This window comes from Ambystoma mexicanum, chromosome 11 (assembly GCF_040938575.1).
Source record: "Ambystoma mexicanum isolate Mex_15411 chromosome 11, UKY_AmexF1_1, whole genome shotgun sequence".
Lineage (NCBI taxonomy): Eukaryota > Metazoa > Chordata > Amphibia > Caudata > Ambystomatidae > Ambystoma > Ambystoma mexicanum.
This window is the reverse complement of record NC_090934.1, coordinates 594076601-594100041: the sequence shown is the minus strand read 5'-3', so window position 1 is coordinate 594100041 and position 23441 is coordinate 594076601. Positions and strand designations below refer to the sequence as shown.

The following is a 23441-nucleotide window of genomic DNA, read 5'->3' as shown; positions in this document are numbered from 1 at the left end:
TTTAAACGATCAGTTATAAACACAACACTTCTATTAAACTTTAAACAAAACCACACGTTAAATATACTACAACTAACCAATTCACTTTGTACAGTATGTCTCAAGGTAAGTACCCTGTGTTTGAATGAACCGGTGTTATGAACAAAACACGATACCGCGGATACGGTTGCGATCACTTTTTGACAGTTCGGTCTACTCAATAAACGCGTATCCGTGACATGAAATGCTACCGGGGCAAAAACACACTTCGCACCTGAGATACCCAAAAAGCACAGGCAATATTTAGGTTAGGCAGGCAATATCGAGAAACACTCAGAAACAGGAGTTCAAAAGTCAAAGGGTCGGAGTCAGGGTTAAGTGACACCGGAGACCTGTTGCCGAAGATCACACCGTTAGACAGTTCACGATTCAGTGTAGCCCAAAAGTACTTGGATATTGTCAATGTTCGGAAGCAAAAGTTATAAGAAGGAGGGAAGACAAGGACGAGCCTTGCGGATGAAGAAAAGGGGGTTCACCCAGTTTCCTCGAGTAGAGCACCCTACCTTATTCCAATTATGCAGCTGGTGCCCTGGCAGTTGTTCCTGTTGGTTTCCTGCAGACCCCACGATTCCTGGAGCTTCGTTGTGAAGGACGACGTCTGAAGGGGGTCTGCACCACACAGGGATGAAGCAGCGACAATGAATAAAAGGTGCGCTCCTTAAAAACAGGAGAGGCTCGGCAGGTGGCTATCCGGACCACTACAGCAGTGTGCAGCGATTTCGACCACGGCGGAGATCTCTGGCTGAAGAAGATGAGCTGGTTATCCCCACCAGGCTCAAGGGAAGAAGACTCCGGACTGGATCGCCTCTTAGTCGTCGAAGGGTAGATAGCTCAGGACTGCAGCAGGGCTTCACCGGGATGGGGTAGTTGCAGCAGCCGTCGTTCTCTCTGCTTCTCTTCGGTTCCTTGTAGTTCCAGAGGTGACTCTGACTTCTAGCCCAAGAGACCTGCCTTTTATGCACAAAACCCCCATTCACACAGCCTGGCTGTCAATCACGCAGCAGGGGCATTGTCCAGCCGGGACAACCACCTCAGCCAATCATGGCAAAGTGCGACTTGGGTTTCCTAGGATACCCTGTGCAGGGGGTGACTACACCCCTCCCTCACATTCAGCCCACCTAGACACCCAGGCGCCTTGAGGAGGGCTTCTCTGCAGAACCCCGCCAAAAGACGTTGAACAAATGAGGCGAACCTAGTTTGCCGCGCAAAGTAAAACACAAGAAGGACTTTAACAAAAAGAAATGGTGAATAAACCCAACCGGAGCCAAAAGAAAGACGATTTGGTCAAGCAGGTTTATGTTCGAGGCTAATATAATAGCCAAGAACAGTACCACGTTTATCTAATATAATCGTGGTAGAAAAGTTAGGGTAGATACCACTGCCACTAGCCAGATTTAAATGTTAAAAGAGCGAAACAATGCTCAGGGAGGTACAGACAGAAAAGAGGTACAGATTAGCCCTTTCCAGTACTCCAAGTAAGATGGGGTGTACTGGGTCTGTGGTAAAAATGACTATGTAAAGTAAATGGCAACTTTACCTTTCTCTGGGGGACAGTAGTCAGCCCAAGTGAAATGGAGTCAGAGGGAAGTCTTAAAGACAATCCTGGGTTACTACACTCAGGGTGCGGTGTAACCCATACAAGAACAGGGGCACCTGGAGTGGTGTGCTCCAGTGCCCAAGATCACACGATGAGTAAAAACACATAGGCCAAAACACATGTAAGAGTGGAAAAAGGATGTACACTCTTACCAGGTGGAAAAAATAAACTCCAGAAATCCAGCAAAGCTGCTGGGGGACTCACTAGGTGAGGGAAATTAGCCCTAGAAGGAGAATTCTCCCTAACACTCCTCGTGCCTGTTCTGTGGGTTGCGGACAGACAGGGGTGAGGAGCCACGGCTTCAAGGGATAGCCACTATCACCTGCATGAGAGGCAATTAAAGGTAAATGTCAGGCGAATAATGGACAGCTGTACTAGTCACACATGCCTGCAGGTTTACGTTGGCCACATGCAAATGTCCCTGGATGTATTGACGCCTTTTTCAGTCCCTCAATGTGTACTTTGCCATGGACTGATGGTGTGGGTTGCATCTTCAAGATGATACATGGTGTGCACCGATGTCTTGTTGCACATGCATTGTGTATGCATACAGCTGCGTTAGTGTCAAATTAGTGAGGTGTTGTGTTCTGCGAGATTTACTTGGAGGGAGCGTTGGCAGTAGTATGTGTAATATTGGTCAATCAGTGCTGATCATTCCCATGGTGACATGCAGCACTCCTGTGAGTGTGCCGGCCCTTTGCCAGACAGTGTATTCCTTAGTAGGTTCAGTTTGATGCACTCACAGGGATGCTTGTCCTGTGTGGTGATATGTTGGGAACAGCAACATAGTGCATATGCACTGCATGGTGCAGGGTGGCGTTATTGAGGGTGAGGGCCGCTGATGAGTGGTGCACGTATTGTGGGATGTGGGGTGGTTTCCTGTTAGTCATGTAGTGATGGGTGTCAACCTTACTTCACTTCCTATGGGATTTGGGTGTGATGTACCGTTTGTGATGCTTTGGGGCACAGTGTTCGGTGATGTGCACATCGTGCAGTGACCACACCAATGACACCATGGTGGTGTGTGCATCTCTCCCCCCATTTCAATGCCATGTGCTGGTCATGCAATTTACCAAGCAGCCAGGCACGTTGTCCAGCATGTCGTTCCATGAGGCGTGGTAGCGTGGAGCATGAGTTGATCTGGGATATCGGGCACAACAATGTGTGATGATCTTGCTGGCCTCGCATACCATCTGCACATTGATGGAGTGGTATTGCTTGCGGTTGCGGTACACCGCCTCCATTTCATGCGGGACCACCAACTCCACGTGGGTGCAGTCGAGTGCACCTACACAATTTGGCTTTTGTTTCAAATATCTCCTGGGGAGTCCGTGATAGGGATATGTAGTCCCTTGTGTGCTTGAGGAGGGCATCCAGCACTTGGTTCAGTATCCGGTACGATAAGGGTTGTGATATGCCATGCATGTACCCCACTGTGTGCTGGTAGGTGCCTGTGGCAAGGAAGTGGAGCACAGACACCACCTTCAATAGAGTGGGAATGGCGGTGCGTATTTCAATGAGGCTCACTATGTTGTCGTGTATCAGGTCCACTATGGTGGTGATGGTGTCCCGGTCCAGACGGTACAGGGTGTGGATCTGCTCAGGAGTTAGGTTGGAAGGACTGGCTGTGAAGCGATGGATTGGGGGCTGCTGGCGTGGTAACGGTGGCTGCACTGGTTGGGCATGCTGGCCCTGTCTCACCGTCCTTCTCTATGGTGGCGGCTATTGTTGTTGTTGATGTTGTGGCAATGCAAGCATGTCCTCCAGCTCCAGTAATGCTACTACTATTGGAATCATCTTGGTGTGGGAGGGGGTGTGGTGTGTGTGCTCCTTTAGTACTGTTCCAGACTCCATTGCCTCCACTTGTGCTGATTGTGTGCACCTGTGGCAGTTGTGAACACTGCTCAGGGCATTTTACAGTAGGGCGAGGATGCCGGTATTTACGGCATACCGGTAACCACTTTTTCCGCCTTCATGAAGCCGTTATTTGCATGTCCACTTCACTTGTGATCTCCTCCAGTTTACGGCATGCCGCTATTGCCGGCATGGTGGGTCGCGTGCCCGCGCCCAGACCGCTATTTACTTTACGATGACGCTAATAGCGGTCGGGCTGGTCAGAATAGCCCGAAGCGGTAAACAATGCCGGTATTCCTTTACCGGCATCGTTGTTCCCTTAGCACAAAGCTAGGAATGACCCCCTTAGCCTCTGAAGGGGCTTGATATCGTTGAACTGAACTGTGAACCTCGTGCTGGCGAGGCCCAGGAGTGTGCTGTGCTCGAGAGTCCTGCCTTGTCCCTTGCCTCAAACTTGGGGAAGGGAGACCGAGCCAAACCATTCTGACTTATCATTTTGTGAACACTTCTTTCCATTTTGGTGAACATTATCCCACACTATTTTGTAATTTAGTAGTAAGGATTGGCAATATTTTTTGTAGTATAGGCCCTTTTTATTTGACAAGACGCCATTAGGGCGGTTCCATGTAATGTCCCTGCAAAAATGTCTCCTGACAAAAAAGTTGCTGTTTTTTGCGGAGACATTATTACATTGAACATGCGGGGGACACCCCGGCAAAGCCTGAATTTCTTTTTTTTTACCATCCCCATACATAATGTCACCATATATAATGTCGCCAATGGCTTTTCCCGGCTACAATTATGGGGACATTATGGTTCGGCACATTATTACCTGATACCACTAGACTGCCTTATTATTATTTGATGGTCATAGCTTTCTCCCATCTTAGATTTAGGTTTAGATTAGGCGTTTATCTCACCCAGTATAAAGTTCAATAAATACCCTTGAACTGTGATCACTTGTGTCAGTCTTTACTGTTGCCACCATGAGTTCCTTACAGAGAGCGTATATCTCTGGTTCTGCGAGCACTCCATTCGCTCCCGGTGGAGAAACAAATACAGTTTAAGACACTGTGCATGGTGCATCGAGCTTTACACAATCAAAATGCTAATTTTATCAGTACTAAACTTTGTCGTTATGTCACCAGGGTGCGCTCTGCCTTCACCAATCTCCTCGTGCTCAAATTTAGATGGATGAAATGGGGAGCCTGCTTGTTTGTTGTTCAGGTTGTCCTTGTTTGGAACTCAAGCCCGATTTAGCTATCCGGGATTGAGAACTTGTTGGACTTTCGCCATGAAGTAAATACCTTCCTGTTTCCACCATGCGTATGAAGGCTGTAAGGGTGTAGGGAATTGGGTCTCTGTTGCTACTTTTTGGGGTCACTCTGTACCCATATGTGAGGTGATTATCTGAGCTTAATAATTGTTGGACCATACCATAACCACCAAAAAAATTTAAAAATATGGTCAGAGACTGATTACCCATCCCTTACTTTTCTGTAATGCCCCAATGGGTGCTGACCGTTTTATTTGTGAATGCAACACAAACAAGTCCCAGTTTCACTGCGCCAAGTATAGCAAAATAAAAATCGGGAGTGATTTGTATGAAAGAACAGCCTTTAAAGTCTAAGGTTTAGTACAAGCAACAGCCTAACACGTGTTTTGAGCCTTCCACGGCTCTTCATCTGAGGCTTAATAGGGATAGAGCCTGAAATTTAAGCTGAAGGGACAATGCCCAAAAAGTACTCTGAAGGCTCCGCAATTGCAGTAAAGCTGGTCGGCTGTTTAGACAGTTTTATTTGTGACAATGCTTATTACTATTTACACATGCAGCTGTAGAGAGAAAAAATGCCATGTGAGGTTATCGTATATCACTAGTTTATTTAGAAAAATAATTACTTGGACGTACAGAGTTTTAAAAAAACTGTTGAGAATCAGCCCAAACTGTATTCGCACAACATCAAACGAAAATATATTTCCACAAATTAAATAAACGGAAATACATATATTCAACAAATACTTCTGCATTTACTGTGTGACTGGGGGTTAGTGTGCAGTGATTATACACAATCCAATAAAATACAGTCTGCAAAAACTATTGAAATTCATTAGCTATTTATGCTCTAATTTAATTGTTTTTTACTCTCTGCAACAAGTTTTAGGTTTGCAAGTTTTCAATCTATTGCTATTGTACAAACATGAGAACCCTGTAAGACACAAAGAGAAACAAAGGACCCTGTGGGATCTACCATCAGTAGTAGGACACTACAGATGCAGTGGAAGCTCAGTGTGCCCACTTAACCCAAAATATGAAAGAAGCTGACCTATATGGCTGGCTTTGTGAATTGAGATCTTTCTCAAATTGCAATTCTAAATGGGTAATCTATGGGACAAAATGTGTAACCTGATCTACATTGGGACAATGAAACAAGAAATAAAACAGCCGATAAGTGAACACTGCTTGTGCAATAAGAGTAAAGTAGAAAACAAACCGATGGTAGCCCATTTTGTCAAATACCAACACAGAACCTGTGGCTCTTTACCCGCCCAGCCCTCTGACTCTTTACCCGCCCAGCCCTCTGACTCTTTACCCGCCCAGCCCTCTGACTCTTTACCCGCCCAGCCCTCTGACTCTTTACCCGCCCAGCCCTCTGACTCTTTACCCGCCCAGCCCTCTGACTCTTTACCCGCCCAGCCCTCTGTCTCTTTCCCTGCCCAGCCCTCTGTCTCTTTCCCTGCCCAGCCCTCTGTCTCTTTCCCTGCCCAGCCCTCTGTCTCTTTCCCTGCCCAGCCCTCTGTCTCTTTCCCTGCCCAGCCCTCTGTCTCTTTCCCTGCCCAGCCCTCTGTCTCTTTCCCTGACCAGCCCTCTGTCTCTTTCCCTGACCAGCCCTCTGTCTCTTTCCCTGCCCATCCCCCTGGCCCTTTTCCCTGCCCATCCCCTGGCCCTTTTCCCTGCCCATCCACATGGCCCTTTTCCCTGCCCATCCCCCTGGCTTTTTTCCCGCCCATCCACATGGCTCTTTTCCCGCCCATCCACATGGCCCTTTTCCCGCCCATCCACATGGCCCTTTTCCCGCCCATCCACATGGCCCTTTTCCCGCCCATCCACATGGCCCTTTCCCTGCCCATCCCTTAGGCTCTTGCTCATCCAAGGCTTTTTTGATTTTGCAGATATTATCAAAATGTAAGTGTCAGATTGGAGTTACATTGCAGCCTTTGTTGGGAAAAATGCCTTGGTGGGAGTATTTATATTTTTGTTTATTCTAGGGGTCTGCAATCTGTGACCCGGCAGATGTTTTGGATCACAACTTCTGTGACCCCTCACCATTGATTATGCTGGTAAAGGCTGATGGAAATTGCAGTCCAAAAACATCTGGAGAGATAAAGGTTGCTGAGGTTTATATAGACATATTTTGCCTTATGTAGAATGGGCATTGCATATACTTATTTAATTTGTGAGCATTATGATTAACTGAGTTGAATGTTTATGCTCTATTGTAAACCTTGATAAATGTGAGGTTGTGTCTATTGAAGCTCTTCTCTCTTTTCAGTCTTGGACCAGCATGCTGGCTGTGGGACTACTTACGGCGGAGTAAACAGGTTGGTCTTTCAGTTGCTGCTGCACATATTTATGCAAAGAATGTTTCCATATTTTCCACTCAGTGGAAACAATATATCAGGATACTTTATTGCAATTTAAGACGTGTCTTACTGTATTCTATAAATGCCCATAATGGAACATAAAGGTTGGAGTCGTCCAATGTTGGCCAACAAGTGGAATATATAGGATATAATGTCCCGAAAGAGAAGTACATGCATGTCAAAAAACAAATAGGTAGATGGTCTAAGTTCTAGGTCTTGTGATGAATCGCACTAGCAACTTTGACAATGAATCCCAAAGTGATAGGTACTTGTGCTCACCCCAACGTTCTGACCTTGTTTTCACACAGGAGTTAGCAAACCCTGTATTCTCCTGTTGGTCTGTGCGGTTTCCTAGGATAGTTCAAGATGGAGTGCCAGAGACGTTTGAGAAAACTACTGTGGTGAGGGAGGTGTGATGATGTCCCTGCCTCACTTTTCTTGTGGGTGGTCAATCCCTACATCAGCTGCCTAAAGATAAACACCTGAACACTTGAGTTCCATTACACTACAGAGTAGTTGGAAGGCAGGGTCAGGATGTGGCAAGCAGAGGAAGGACTGCCCAAAGGTGGTGTGGGCGGGGACACAAGTCAACCACTGAGTCCCACATCTGGGCTGTAAGCCATACTCTGGGATGGAGCATAACTGCCAGTCCCTATTCCATCTACCTAAGGAACGACACACCATAGTTCATTTATACCATAGAGAGGATGGAATGCAGTGCCAAAGCTCTTGAAAAGAAAGGGCATGAGTCAGAATGCTGTGAGAATTGGGAGGAAGGGCTCATTAGAGTCCAAGAACCTGAGTTTTAGCGCTACTCCTCAACAGTCGCAGCAGCTTTCTTTCCTTAAATCCAAAGTATTCCGTCACGTTGTTCACTCTTTTTTGGATTCCTCACTGCTCGATGGTGATCTTAATCCTCAAATGGAAATCTTTAAAAAGGTCTTCTCTCAGACAGTTGGCCTTTTTGCTCCATTTAAATATTTTAACAGCAGAACGCCAAGGGAAACCCCTTTGTATATTCTAAATTTGCATAAATTGCAGTCCTAAGTGAGGAAATGCTGCCAGGATGGCAGAAAAATAAGTCTGTCACTAATCGTGAAGATCTGTCATCTCTAAGGAAGGAGTATAAACTTCATATGACATGTGCTAAGAAGTCTTTCCTTTACTGAGGAAATCAGATTGGCTGCTAACTCCCAAAACATCATATTCCAAACTTTACTACTTCTGGAAAGGAAATCTCTTCCTAGATCCTCTGAACCTATATTAGTTAAATGGTTACAAGAAATTCTTTGTTTCATAACTCAAACTTTAATCAGATACGTACGTCAATTGAAAATTCGGACCATTCTCCTATTGTGGCTTCTCGAAGCCCCACTTATCCGGTAATCCTTTCCAAATTTGAATTCACTCCAGTCTCCGCTGAATATATGTTCCATCAGTTTTGTCCATGCATCCTATGCGTTGTCCAGTTAATCCCTGTCCTGTGATGATAATTCAAGATTCGATCGAAGGTTATTCTTCCATGGCGAATTTTGTCACTACTACTGTTAGGCAGAAACCTGTGCAGTTCCCTGTGGGACCACTGCAAAAGATTTAGGACTACAGGTGTTTGGTAGTAAACCCACTTGGTAGCAGTCTGTACCACACAGATTCACTTGGTAGCTGTGGCTGAGCAGTCAGACTTCCCTCAAGAAGAGTTAGGCAGTATACAGAGTATTCACAATAGGTCAAGAGAACACAGTAGAACAAGTAAACACTGACCAGGGCTTGGTGTAAAAGAGATATAATTATTTATTTAAAACCACATCTAGAAAAACACACAGGCACTAATAGTAAGCAATTCAAAAACACGGTCACTAAAAGATATAGACTCCCTTAAAAGAATATTGGACAAGTCTTAAGTAAAGCTCCACTTATTTTCAGACAGCGGTGAGTGCTTAACGTAGATGGCGCTCTAATAGTTCGTTTTAAAAAGGGAGAGAAAAGCAGAGAATAAATTGAAACAGATCCCAACACTTTTTCACGAACACAACAAGAGAGAAAGGCAAAGTAACACCGTGAATTCAGAGTCAATAGGCTGGATCCGCTTTAAGAGGATCAAAACAAAATGTGTCCAAGGTCACACGCTTGCAGTGCACAAAAGTCTTGTAATGGTTCAAAAAGGAGTTGGATCAGAGAAAGGGACCAGTTAGAGGATCCAGGTGGCCAGCCCAGTCCAGAAGGTTAAGGGGTTATTATTACCTTGTAGCAATCTTTAGAAAGGGAGGCCTGGCGGACACGGTACCTTAAAGTGGTGAGAACGCTCCGGTGGGGGCAGTTGTTCCTGGCAACGGGTGCAAGTCGGTACTTCGTCCGGGGGAAGAGAGGATCTCGTCGTGGAGGAAGACAGGAGTCTGTTGCACTGCCAGGGAAGAAACCAGCTGCAGAGTTTCTCAGGTACAAGGAGCGGTCCGGTGATTCGCGGTTCCGTGGTGAGTGGCTATCCGGCTGCCGGGGTGCTTGGCACGGGCAGTTCAACCACAAACCGGGCTGGGGTGCGAAGAAAGAAAGGTAAACTGGTTGTGCCCACCAGTCAGGGGAAGAAGCCTCTCCAGCCGGGAGATCTTCTCTGTCGTCGGGAAGTGGTGAGTCGGTTCTGCAGGGCTCCACCGGTGGTGTCGTCGTGGTAGGTCGGCTCAACTTCTCCCTCGTCGGATTCTCAGGTCCTGTGGTGACTTCTGAAGTTCCAGTCCCCAAAGCCCTGCTTTTATGCAGCATACCCCCATTCACTCAGCCTAGCTGTCAATCAAACATGCTAAGTGGTGAGCCGGCCGGCTCACCACTTGGGCCAATCACACAAGAGTGCGACTTGAGTTACCAAGGTAACTCAGTCCAGGGTGCCTAAACCCCCTCCCACACCCCCTGTGGTACCCAGACAGAGTGGCACCACTTTTGGAGGCTTCTGTGGAGAAGCCCGCCAAAAAGTGGAACAAAGGGCTCGACTTGGGTTGGAGTCACAGAAGAGAACACAAACGCCATTTTAGAATCGAGTCCTGGCAAAAAATACCAACCGGCGAATTAATATTAAATAAATAAACCGGCGGTCTGTTCGAGGCTATGAGAATTAAATAATTAAAGTTGGTAGCCTCGAACAATGGGAAAATCCCATAGGAAAATATTCGCGGTCGAATATAAAAAGTAGTTTCTACTGCCACCAGCCAAAACTCGATCAGGGGGGATGGAGACGTGCCCCCTCGACTAACAGACCCCGGGGCAATCGAATTGCCCCGACCAGTACGTCCACAATATGATGGTTTGTACTGGTTTCTGTTAATAATTTGGGACTAGTAAAGCCAATGGTGACTTTACATGCCCTGGGAGACAGTAGTCAGTCCCAGGGTATGGAGTCTATGGTGGGGTGTCACTATGACACCCCTGTGTTACTGCACGGAGGGTGCTGTGTAACACGCATAGGAAAAACACATGAGACCCTATGGAGCAAAGGACCCCATAGCCCATAAAACACATTATCAGTCAAAGGAATACCATAAATCATGTCCAAGAGTGGGAGAAAAAGAGTCTCACTCTTGGCAGGAGAAAACAACTAACTCCAGAAATCCAGCAAAGCTGCTGGGGGACTCACTAGGTTAGGAAATTCAGCCTAAAGAGAGAATTCTCCCTAACAACTACCCTTTCGTCTTGCAAAATTCCCCATGCCCTGAAATGCTCCTGGAATACTCTGCTGCTTGAAAAAGGCATCCTGGACCACAACCTATCTGTAGTTATTGCCCATTTGCTACCTGTCCTTTTGAAATGAAGCTTCTGGAAAAGGCTGCAATCTCTCAGCTCCAAGAGTTTATAGAGCACAATAATTTACTAGGGATCCGTCAGTCTAGTTTACGTCCATTTCAAGTTACTGAGAAAGCTTTGCTGAATGTTAGAGAAGGATTTCTATGGAACTTGGATAATAATGCTGCATCCCTGCTGATCATGCTAGGCTTATCTGCGGCATTAGACACTCTGGACCACCAGATCTTTCTTCAGAGATGTATCTATGTGGCCTGAGTGTATGACTCTGCTCTCCGCTGGTTCTCTTCTTTCATCGTGGACAGACAGTACTGTTTAACTATGGGTAACATCTCCACAGTTTTCACCACCACTAAATATGGTGTCCCTCAGGAACCAGCCCTTTCTCCTTTACTTTTTAATACTTATGCCCAGCCGTTTCATGAACTTCTTGCTAGTATGGATGTCGCATTTCACTGTTGTGCTGACGATACCCACCTTTTTTTCAAGCCTACAAGCAGCTCAACACCCGACAACATTGTTGTCCAATATTCTGTCTGAGGTACAGACATGGATAATAAATAATTGTCTGCGTCCCAAAACTACCAAAAAGGAACTCATGATACATCCATGTTTCTCACCACAGTCTTTAATTCCACTAACTACTTGCTTTATCCTTGACTCTGGCACTATCCATATTCTTAACAAGGTCAAATAGCTAGGCATATACTAAGATCCTATGTTAGAGTTCTCAGCTTAGATTAATCAGATAGTAAGCACGACTTCCTACGGGTGGTGGGTGTTCCCTCTGATCCTTCACTCTGGGTGTCTACCTTCAGGTCATCTTCACTCCGATGTCTTCCTGTTCCAGTCACGACTGTAAAAAAAATCCTTGGGGTCATGGTCTGCTCCGCTCTCTCCATTGATCATCAGGTCTCTGCGGTGTGTAAGGTGGGGCATTTCCATTTGAAGATCTTGCAGAAAGATTTCCCGCTCATAACTCTTCAGCTCCGGCCCCCAGTTGTGGCTGCCCTTGTTCTTAGTTGCTTGGACTATTGTAACACGCTCTATCTTGCCCAGCCTAAAGGGTTAGTCCGGCGACTTCAGCGCCTTCAAAATCTTGCAGCCTGAGTTGCCACTGGTTCCCCCTATGGGGCTCACATTACTCTTGTCCTACGGGCATTGCATTGACTACCTGTAGCCCAATGTATTAAATTCAAATCACTTTGCTTGGTTCACTGTGCTCTCCAGGGACACAGGGCTGAATATCTCCAGGACAAACCTGTCCGTTACTTCCATAATCGGGAGCTCCGATCTAGGTCTGCTGGCCTGCTATGTGTTCCTACTTTTCGTCGCACTAGAGTGGGTGGACAGGATTTTTCTGTGGCGGCCGCCCAACTTTGGAACACCCTACCGCCCCCCAGTTAGAAATTTGACTAACCATTTGCAATTTAGGCGATCCTTCAAGACCCTTCTTTTTTAGGCCAGAGTGTACTGCTTCTCCTGTGATATTCCAGCACCAAGATACCCCGGCTGACAGTTGGTTTTATAAGCATTGATAACATAACCTAGTCATCGAAGTTTATTTAGGCAGATTCATACATTTATCTGCCAGGACCATTTGGCAGTAATCGCACGTGTCATAATTGGCTCAAAGCTGGATTACTGCAACTCCCTCTACACTGGTCTACCTAAATCATCTGGTCATAAATGGCAGATTCTCCAAAATAACATTGCAAGAATTGTATTAAACCTTCCCTAATGTGTTTTTAATTGTCCCTATGTTGCAGGATAGCTTTGAGTCCTCTAGTGTGTCTTTAATTGAGCTGTCCTCGTTTAATACCCCCCCCCCCCGTGTCCGGTATCGCTTTCTGCCATGCCCTTGGCACATGTTATTAATGATACCGGTACTGATATTTCCTCTGTGAAAATTGGCCCTATCATGATTAATGAACATGCTATGCCCGTTATTTCTGATGGCCCTTTACCAACGTGTGTAACGCCTTGTGTTCATCTTTAGATTTGTCGAATAGTCTTTTCACTGTTGCTGATTTGGGTTGATGGGGGGGGGGGAATATGGCACACACTACTACAGATGGGACTACTTGTGACCCTGCGTTGGTCTGTTAGGTTGTTTCTGGATTTGGTGGAGCTCTTCCTAAGCAACATAAAATTGCACCCAATATCACTGTCCTTTCTGACCCTTTACTCTGCTGCGTCTATCAAATACTCGGTTGCTGGTGAAATACTGTGTTAGCCGATTAGATTGTTTCTGAAAATCTTCATCTACTCGCTATTACTGAATATTGGTTACACTTGGCTGCCTTGAATGCTCCAGCATTGACTACACCTCAAGGGTGTAAAATCTTCAGTGAAGATCGTATTACTGCTAAGGGAGGGGGTTGTCGCCATTATCTACTGTGACCATTTTTGCATTCATTATACTCGGTCTCTGCTTCCTGATTCTTGTGAAACTCTATATATTAAACTTAAGATCAATGCAAATTCCAACTTGAACATTATTCTGTTGTATCGTGCATCGCAGCCTATGCCTTGTTTTGAATCACAACTGCATTGCTGGCTTTCTTCATGAAACCACATTCTAGGACTCTGGTACTGGGAAACGTTAATAATTAGGCCTATGACACTGCTGACAAAGACTCAATTTCACATAACCTTAAGGGAGAAACGTCTACTTCCTTTAAGGTCACTCTTTTGCCTAAACTTCACTCACTTGATGATATTTATGACGTTAATGACCTTATTACACTTTATGATTCTGCTCTATTGGCTGCTATTGACACCCTCGACCCAAATTGATAGCAATTGTTGTTGAGAGGGGTGCCTGGTTCACTGACGACATTATCCACTTCAAAAATCAAAAGAGGCTACTTGAGAGGAAGTGGCGTAGCTGTCAAAAATAAAGTCCTTTACACTGATGCACTGCGAAATACAAAAAAGCCATCATATCTGCCAGGAAGGCTCATGTTGACTTGTATTAATAACTCCAGATCTGACTCTAGGGAGCTGTTCTGCATTTTGAAAGAACTTGAGGGAAAAGCTCCCACACGTACAAATGTGGAGAAGAATATCGGTGTCAAATCATTCAAGATGCCATGATGGCTAAATTACAAATCATAGTCAGAATATGGAAATTAACAAACAACGAGCAGTCTCACTTCCTCCCGTCCATGAATACCTTAGCAACGTTTCCGAGATCCCCAATTCTGCTTTAGTCACATATCTGAGGACTTAGTTCTTAAGGTTATAAAATCTATGAAACCCACTTTTTTCTAGTGATGTTTCCTGCCTTCGTGATCAAGGATTGTGCTGACTCTTTACTATCTATCATTACTAAGATCATGGATGCCTCCTTTGATGCCTCCATTGGATCCAGTAGTCTCAAGGAAACCTGGATCATGCCTTTACTTAAAAAAGAGTCTCTTGATCCCATCATCTCTTTCCCTTTTCTTCTAAAAATGTTCAGGTACAGCACCATCTTGAAACTTATGGGATCCTTAGTGAAAGGCAGTCTGGTTTCTGTGCATGGCACAGCTCTGAGGCCGCCCTCATTGATCTTAAATCTAATATTACTGGTATTATTGTTGGTGGTCAGACTGCCCGGCAAATGTTGTTGGATCTCTCTGCGGCCCTTGGTCTGATTGACTATGATATCCTGGTTGAACGCCTCCTGGAAGTGGCCAATTTTTCTCCCTTCTCTTCCCTTCTCTTCCTCATGGGACATGTCTTTCTTAACTGACAAATTATCCAGAGTTGTTTCAGGGAATGCTTCTGCACTACCTACCAATTTGAACTGTGGTGTGCCTCAGGGCTATTGCCTGGGCCCCACTTTGTACAATGTTTATACCTGTCCACTTTTTGATTTATTGGATAGTCTCAGTGTCAAATATACTAATTATGCTGATAACACGCAGATACTCCTCCAACTAACGGGTACTTATAATGAAGATTCTAGGACCATTAATTACGTCTATTTGGTTATTGAGGCTTGAAAGGCACAGAATTCCCTGGCACTTAATGATGCTAAACCCGAGTTACTCATTCTGGGGTCTGGGTCCTGCCTCAGGAAACTGCCTGCATCAAGCATGTGACTGCTCGTCGAACACTGCGCTCTAATGACGATTAGCGTCTTGAGACCATTCGCTTTATATTGCAGTGGACCCTATCTATTTTACACTTAGCTTGTTGAGTTTCAGAGATGTTGGTACTGTAGCTTTTTTTATCTTGTTTCCTTTTTAGTTTTGTTTGTGATTCTGTTTTGTTTGCTGTTATATATTTTTAGCACGCTGAGGCCTGGGGTGAGGTGCGCTTTATAAGAAATAAACAATAATAATCGCATATCACTACAGCTAGGCAAAGATCGCATTGGCTTCCTGTGACTGACAGGATTTCTTTCAAGATTATCATACTCGTTCATAAGTGTATTTATTGAAAAGCTCTATGCTATCTTGTGAACAAACTAACCAGCGCCCATAATTAATTGACCACAGTGCGCCTCCACATGTATGCTCCTCCCCCCTGCCAGATTCAGACTTAATTTTGCCTGTGGATGCAACTTCTCAGTGCATGGCTCCAGACTTTGGAATAAGCTTTCCCCGTCTGTTGAATCCAATCGGAGCAAATTTCTGAAAGTCCTAAAAATGAATCTTTTTTCCCTTCACCTGTCTTGCTAAAATTGTCAGCCACATTCCAACTGCTTTCATAATTGCGCTTTCATGGCGCAAGGTTTGAGCTCTTTATAAATATGCGATAAACATAAACCTAAACATTAGGAGTGGCCTGTAGAGGTTAACTTAAGGAAAAGGAGCCTCAAGACTGGAGATGCACCCATGGAGCTAAGAAAGAGCAGGAGATAGAAGGCTGGAGGGGAAGGCACTGAAGGCTGGGGTAGCAAGGAGATAGGAGGCTGCAGAGGGACTCAGGATGCTTGTGTAAAAACAGACCCTGGAGCTGGGAGGAGAAAGATCCAGAATGCTAGGAATGGAAAGACCTAGAGGGTTATGAAAGCTGAGACCCAATGGGCTGGGAAAGGGAGAGGTGGAGAAGGTTGTTGACCCTAGGCCACAAAGGAGGGGTGTGGAAACAAGACTCAAGATAAGACAATGTTTGAAAGTGAATGCAGCAGGCCATAGAGGGAGGGAGGGAGGGAGGGAGGGAGGGAGGGAAGGAAGGAAGGAAGGAAGGAAGGAAGGAAGGAAGGAAGGAAGGAAGGAAGGAAGGAAGGAAGGAAGGAAGGAAGGAAGGAAGGAAGGAAGGAAGGAAGGAAGGAAGGAAGGAAGGAAGGAAGGAAGGAAGGAAGGAAGGAAGGAAGGAAGGAAGGAAGGAAGGAAGGAAGGAAGGAAGGAAGGAAGGAAGGAAGGAAGGAAGGAAGGAAGGAAGGAAGGAAGGAAGGAAGGAAGGAAGGAGAGAGAGAAAAAGAGAGAAAAAGAGAGAAAAAGAGAGAAAAAGAGAGAGCACTCTCATCTACAGAGTTTTCAACAGGCTCCTGTCTGCAGTTGAGACTTGGGAGAGGGATTCACCTCATGGAAGCCAGAAAAAGGGTTCTGAAACCACTTGCCCCAGTGACTATAAGTACACTGGCTATTGTGCTATTTTTGCTGGGAGAGACGTAGATCCAGGCACAGAGCATGGGAAGAATGGCCTCTTTTTTCTGTTTTCCAGAAGCACTACCCACATCCTAGAGAGTATTCATCTTAAACATTTTAGTTTACTTTGAAGGTCCCTGTTTATTATTTTGGCCCCACTTTGTACAGAGTTCATGATAAATCTTTTGTTTGGCATATCCTTTTGTCTGGCCTTTTTGTGTCGATCAATGTCAACCATATGACAGAGACCACGGGATCAAACAGGAGAGAGACTGGGGGCTGACCAGTGCATGAATAAGAATAGGACCCCTAAAATGGTTGCTTAAGCCATGGGTTTTTCCTGTCATGTGAAAGGGCCAAAACAAATGCCTGGCCAGGGAAGGGCTGACGCTCTCAGATCCCAACCCTGTGGGTGAACAAGCGAGGGAGGATCACCTGGATAGGGGAGCCCAGGGTTGTACTCTGGGAAATGCCCCAGGTGAGACGCGGTATATCAACAGAGAAGAAGAGGAGGAGATCCCTGAGTCCTTTGTAGGATACTCCAATTACAAAATCCCTCCTCTCAATGAATCTCCTTTATCCGAAACCAATAACCCATCCATCTTCCGTAAACCCTGTAAGAACCCAAACCCTGATGTCGTGGGAAACGACATCTCCTGGAATTCCTGTCTTTCTGTTACGTGCCCGAATAAATCCCATTCTTTCTTTTCCACCTCCCTCTGATGATTCTTTTTCAAATACCCAGTCTACCATAATCAAACACTGCCATTCCCACAACCCCCCCGGTCCATCTCACGATAATAATCCCGGTCATTCTCTGCTGTTTCACAAACCCTTCCAATCTTCCCTTTCTAAGGTCATCAACCATCCTGATATGAGGGTTGTAATTCCCTAGAGCACCCCTTCCCCAACCTGCCCAGTAGGAAACTCTGACAAGTCAACCCCCTCACCCTCATTTTCCAATACAAACACTTTTACACACCAAAGACAACAGACTAATGTGAAATCTGTTTATCTGAAAGGTTCCGACACAAGGGACAGGCAAAGTCAGGCAATTGATCAGAATCACACACACCTGACAGCCCTTTCCCTTCCCCACAAAGATAAAAGGTGGAGCAAGAGAGCACAATACACAAGCAAGGCAGACCACACGACGAAACAGCTATCAAGACCCGGCAGTTCACGAGGAGGAGAAATGCGACGAATATCGAGAAGCTGGCGAGGAGCGACACGACCTTGCCCTTTTTGATAAAACCCCACAAAACCTCTGCAGAAGGAATCGTAAAACCGAGGCCAATAGCCCAAGTGTGTTGCAGCAGATGTCAATGGTAGACGCAGCATGTCGACGTTGAGACTCCTGCTACCATCGTACCGGCCTTGACTCCAGCTTCAAGAAAAGCCAAGCGGTTCATCCCAGCCGGTGAGTGGAGGGGAGAACCGATAAGAGCCGGACTGTGGTGAATGACTGTCGCAAAGTGGCAACTTGAACCAAGTTCAAAGAACTGTAAAAGTGTTAAGGGGAGACCAGCTGCAGAGGGTACCGGCACCACGTGGTTGCTAACTCGAGAGATACTGGTCTATCCCTGTCTGAGTGAAACAGATAGCATAAGGCCATAGGTGAGCCGTCAAGTTAGGTCCAAGAGGTCATACAGGAGGTCTAGCAAAATCCCCTTACGGTCGAAAGCCTTTGACCTAAGAACTGTAGAGAAAGCAAGGGAAGTGAATCCTGCAAACAATGAGAGCGAAAGTAAATGTGAAGTTGGCAATAGTGAACCTGGACCAGGGATGCCGACGAAGAGGGGGCAAAGTCTAAAGTCCCAAGAAACAGTGTGTGGACAAATGTGAACCCCGGCCGAGGGATGTCCACTCGAACTGTTTCAAAAGACATTAAGAATTAGTGATGAGAAAAGCCATAGTGAACCCAACGGAGGGAGGCTGGAGATTAAGAAGCCATCACACAAGAAAGATTGGTGAATGCTGGAAAAGCCATAGTGAACCCGGTGGAGTGAGGCTGAAAGCAAAGAGCGGTCTGCGCCCGGAAGAGGGAGGCCCAGGGATGAAACCATCACCCGAGAGAAATACAAAGAACAGAACTTTGTGTTTGTTAGTTATTTGAAAACCTCTCAGGCCCTCGGAAACCAGGAGGCACAACCACCGAAGGCCCTGATATGGATAAGAACTGTTTTGGAATGTAAAGCCGGAAGAGGGAAATCCAAGGGGGTGAAAAGCTATCACCCAACCCCCCGAGGAACAAGGGTCAGCGCCCAGAAGAGAGGGACCCAGGGGTGAAGAATCCTCACCCTAAGTAAAACCAGGAAACAAACTTTCATTTTGTTGAAGGAACCTTTGTTTAATTTGAATACGTCAAGCCCTCGAAGGCAACGGACTTTCCAGAGAAACGAGACTTGCCCATCAAGGCTCCTGATAGACTGGAACAGAATTGCTGACTCGTGCTGGGAAGGCTCAAGTGTGTGCTGTGCTCCAAGATCCCACCTTACCCAGTGCTCAAAAGGTGGGTAAGGAGGACCCAGGCTAAACATATCCTGACATATAATTTGTGAACACTTCTTTCCTTCCTTGAAAACTATCCCACACACTTTCTGCATTAGTTGTAAGGTTTGGTAATAGGTTTCTTAGTATAGGCCCTCTTTATTTGGCACAATGCCACTAGGACTGCCTTATTTTCATTTGATGGTCCGCGCTTGCTCCCATCTTAGGTTTAGGTTTAGATTAGGCGTTTTTCCAACCTGCATACAGTTTAATAAACACCCTTGAACTATGATCATTTGTGTCTGTCTTTACTGTTGTCACCATGAGTTCCTTACTGAAGCCAACCTCTATTTGGAAAATGAATAGGAAAGACCAGTGGATCCATAGAAGTTGCCAAATCTCTGACAGACCAGACAAGAAGAACCAGATGTACTCCAACCTTGGAGGCAGACAGATGTATATCTCCCGATCCATACTTATTTGAGACTGCTGATTGGAAGACTAATCCCGAGCCCTGCCTCTTTTGAATTCCGATTGAGAGACTGGACATGTACGTTGCCTATGTCGATTTCTGATGGGAACTTGAACTTGTATCTAGTCCCCTATTGGAATGCCTGAGGTGATGATGAGAAGGGCAACTGATGATGAGAAGGGCAACTGAGAAGCTCCTGATAGTACTCAGTTGTTTGTGGCACCCTGAGTAAGCCAAGAGGTTAGAGAAGTCTTGGTGACACTTTGTTCTAATCCCAAGAGGTACAGAGGTTACTATCAAGCCTCTAAGAGACTGTGAATCTTTGTGTTATCAATAAAGAAACCAAAATACTTTCATATTCTCTGTTCACCAGTCTGCCATCTTCTCTATAACTGGCTGAATTTGTGTGATTAACACCCAACAAACCACTATAGATCAAGACTATGGTGGCATTCGTTGTTCATTTTTCAGTTGTCCATCTCTTAGTTGACAGTGTCCAAGTGCAATGTGCTCGATGCCCCTACAGTAGTTTGGAAGGAATTCTCTCGAGCGCCACCGGTCAATAAAACTATCATAAAATAGATGGCAAACAATAGTCATTCACCTCCCTCAGACAGCATGGCCTTTTTCAAAGTCAGGTCACATGCACAATTGATGCAAAGCTAGTACTTTGCTGGTTGGAATTATGAACAAGACCTATTTTGAAACTATAGTGATTCTAAATCTGGATGTCTGTTTTACAATTTGTGATAGCATGAATATGCCTGTTCTTCTGTTGTGAATATCTAGAGTGCAGTCAGCGCCAAAATAAAATCAAATCAAAAAATAAAATGTGTGCTAACACGTGCTATTCCTTCTAGCATTATGTGTAAAGAAAATACAAAGCATTGGCTCAGTAGGACAAAAAAGTGACATGAACCAGAAAACCAGTCATTGATACACTCACTTGAGTGTATTGGGCAAAACAAGCAGTTTAGTGGTTCATAGGTTGACGTAGGTGGGGAGGGAAAGAGAAGGATGGGGAATAGAGGGGGATATTTGTCAGTCTTGGGCATGATATAATGGACAGAGTTCAAGGGGGAGGAGATATAAAATGTGATGGGAAAACATTTAGGGTCATTTGATATCTAGGATTCCACTTTTATAGCTTTTCCAGCTCAATCTCTCATTCCTTCGGTAGAGACAAACTAAAGCATTGTACTTTGTTGGAGGATTCCCAGTGAGGCATACACGGGTGGTTGCTATTGTTGCAACATTGTGCGATTCAAGAAATGGGGCACATCAAGGCTGCTTTACACTTATTATTGTGGTTTTTAACCATTGGAATCCTAGGATGCTTTCTCTTTTCGGCCTACTGTATAGCATTGGTATTGATGGAATCTTCTGGTGTTGCTTCCCTCTGGAATATGCTGCTGGTTTTCAGGGTCCATAGTCCCAGAGCTATTCCTCCTGTTCCTGCTTATATGGATGCTACTGTGGAAATGACAAAAAGAACAACCTGTGTCCAAAGCCTGGCACTTGAAATCCTTCTTTAGGCTTTTTCCTGCCCCCTGATGTTTTGCTCTAGGGCTTTGTTCCTTCCCTGTGTTAGGATTTGGTGTCTCACCTTTAGGCCCACCCCTTGTAGGTCCATCATTTCCCTTCCAGCTCTCCCTCATCTGGGTTGACCAGCGTTTTGTTGGAGGTAAGTGCCCAGGTTCAGGTCTTCTTTTGGTCGGGGTGTGTTTGTGAGCATGATGATTATTGTGGTACTCTGGGAGGGGGTTCCCCCCCTTGTCTCAATTCGGATCCCTCCTTTGCAGCGGACACAGTGTAGGGCATTCATAAGCCCCAATCACTCCTCACTCACTGCTGTGTACATCCTAGCTGTGTTCGACCTCTCGCCCACAGACTGATGGACTTTGGTGCTCATTGCTGGTCCCTCAACTGGCCTACTTCAGTACACAGGACTCCTTTTGCATTCTGAGGTCTGTTTTCACCCACCCGCCCCCCAACTTGGAAAACGTCCTGTCTGATTGTACCTGTCGGAGGCCGTAGAGCGGGTCCTGACATTTTCCCCAGCCAGAACCCTGATGTTTGGTCAAGGAGCAATATCCAATCTGAACTATTCTATATAGAATTTGTGTAACGCAACTATCACCAGTGGCATCATGGCGCTAGCAAAGAGGGGATAAAGGAAGACCGAAAAGAATATGAATCAGCAAAATAGCAACGTTTTACTTTTTTTTTTTTGTTAGCTCTAAAGAGCTTGAAATCAAAAATAGCCCTTATGAAGAAAGGATGTGAATTCCATAGTGTTGGGCCAGCAACAGAGAAGGCCAGACCACCGCAGCATGCCAGCCGATGCAGGTGAACATTTAGAAGCCTCATGCTGGAGGAGCGTAATGCCCAGAGGGGGCAGTACCTGGACCAGAAAGCAACATTTCCATGTAATGATCCTGGGTTGTGAATGGTTGTGAAATACGTAGAAGGGTTGTAAAGACAGGAACCAACACAGAATGTGCTGATTTCATTGTTGTACCACTGTGCACCAATCATGCACACATGCATGGACAAGTGCAGGACAAGGAATCAACACAACAAGTAGTGCAGCCAACAGGTGGCAAGTGCGAGTGTTAGAAGCGCAGACAACAGGTGTCTAATAAGTGCATGAAAGGGAACTGTAGGATTACAGATACAGACCACAAGTGCAGGGGATGCCAGGAGGCAGTGCGGGTATGCAGCTGGACGGGCAGGGACCTGGGCCCGAATTCAGAGGAGAGCCAAGTGACCAGTGCATCTATCAGACAGGAGATCAGCAGGGGAGAGGAAGAGAGATGGCTGTCATGATGCCTACCCCCGGGGATCCAGATCAAGTCCAACAGCCCCAAAAGCAGGCATCAAGTTATTCCAAGCAAGCCCAACAACCCCTGCTAGGGGCCATTTGGGTACAGTCCTGGCATCTATGGCACCAGGCTCATATGGAGAGTCAGTCCTGGTGCCATAGGCACCAGGCTCATACATTAAAACGTACCTGATGCAGACCATGCTGCAAACTTACCTGATGCAGACCATGCTGCAGAGCCCCAAGCCAAAAGAGGCTTGGAAGGGACTACTTTACCTAGGGACTATTTTTTACTTGGGTGGGGGGGGGGGAGGAATACTTACCTGGGACTACTTTGCAGGCTATTTAAACCACGCCCGAAGAGCAGCACACGCTTCGCGTTATTCTGCATCCAGCAGCGTAAATGCTCACCGTGCCTGAAAGTCTGCATCCAGTCTTCTGCCATGCCCGCCTCGAGTCTGGAGCTCCTAGAAAAAGGGAGAAAGAAGGAGAAAAGGTTAGAACAAGAGCAATACCTTTGATCCTTACCTGAATTCCCGATCCACTGTGCCTTCGAGCTGGAAGAAAGAATTTATTTTATGCGCGAAGCCTCGCCTGCTGCAGCGCCGCGCTGAACTCACCGGCCTTGGCAGCATCTTCACTATTCACTGCATCCTTCTACATGTTCCCGCCGCACTCCGGCACCTAAGGGGAACACAAGAACAGCAAGGTGAGCCAAGGGAATAAACAGAGGCAATATTAGTTACCCCCCCATAGACTTACCTGATTTTACCGCCGGGGGTACTATTGCTCTTCACGGGTCGGCGCAGCCTCCACCGCATCTTCGCCGTACCCCGGCCCCTAAGGGGAAAACAAAAGGACAGCAAGGTGAAACAAAGGGACAAACAAGGGGAATCTTCCTCACCACAATAGACTTACCTAATTTACCACCAGAGGCATTATTCCCCGGGACTTCATCATTTATCTCAGCACCTGAATAAGGGAGAAAGCAACAGGTTACTTACTGACATTATTTTATCGAACTGTGTTGGATAATACAAATCCTTACCTGAATGTTACCGGTTGCCACGAGGATCTCTTCGCTAGGGTCAAGCTGCAACCTGCAAGGAATCTGGCAAGAGTGAAAGTCAGACATTTGAACTCTTACGAACT

At 45.9% G+C, this 23441-nt stretch overlaps 1 protein-coding gene across 1 annotated transcript in view; it reads left to right on the top strand.

Annotated features, from left to right (window-relative positions):
- The window catches only part of NADSYN1 (NAD synthetase 1), a 1375099-nt gene that overhangs the window by 827759 nt on the left and 523899 nt on the right, over window positions 1-23441 (top strand). Inside the window, exon 12 of the mRNA XM_069623454.1 lies at window positions 7042-7090. Coding sequence (XP_069479555.1) covers window positions 7042-7090 — 49 coding nt within the window. The remainder of the gene's footprint in view (window positions 1-7041; window positions 7091-23441) is intronic.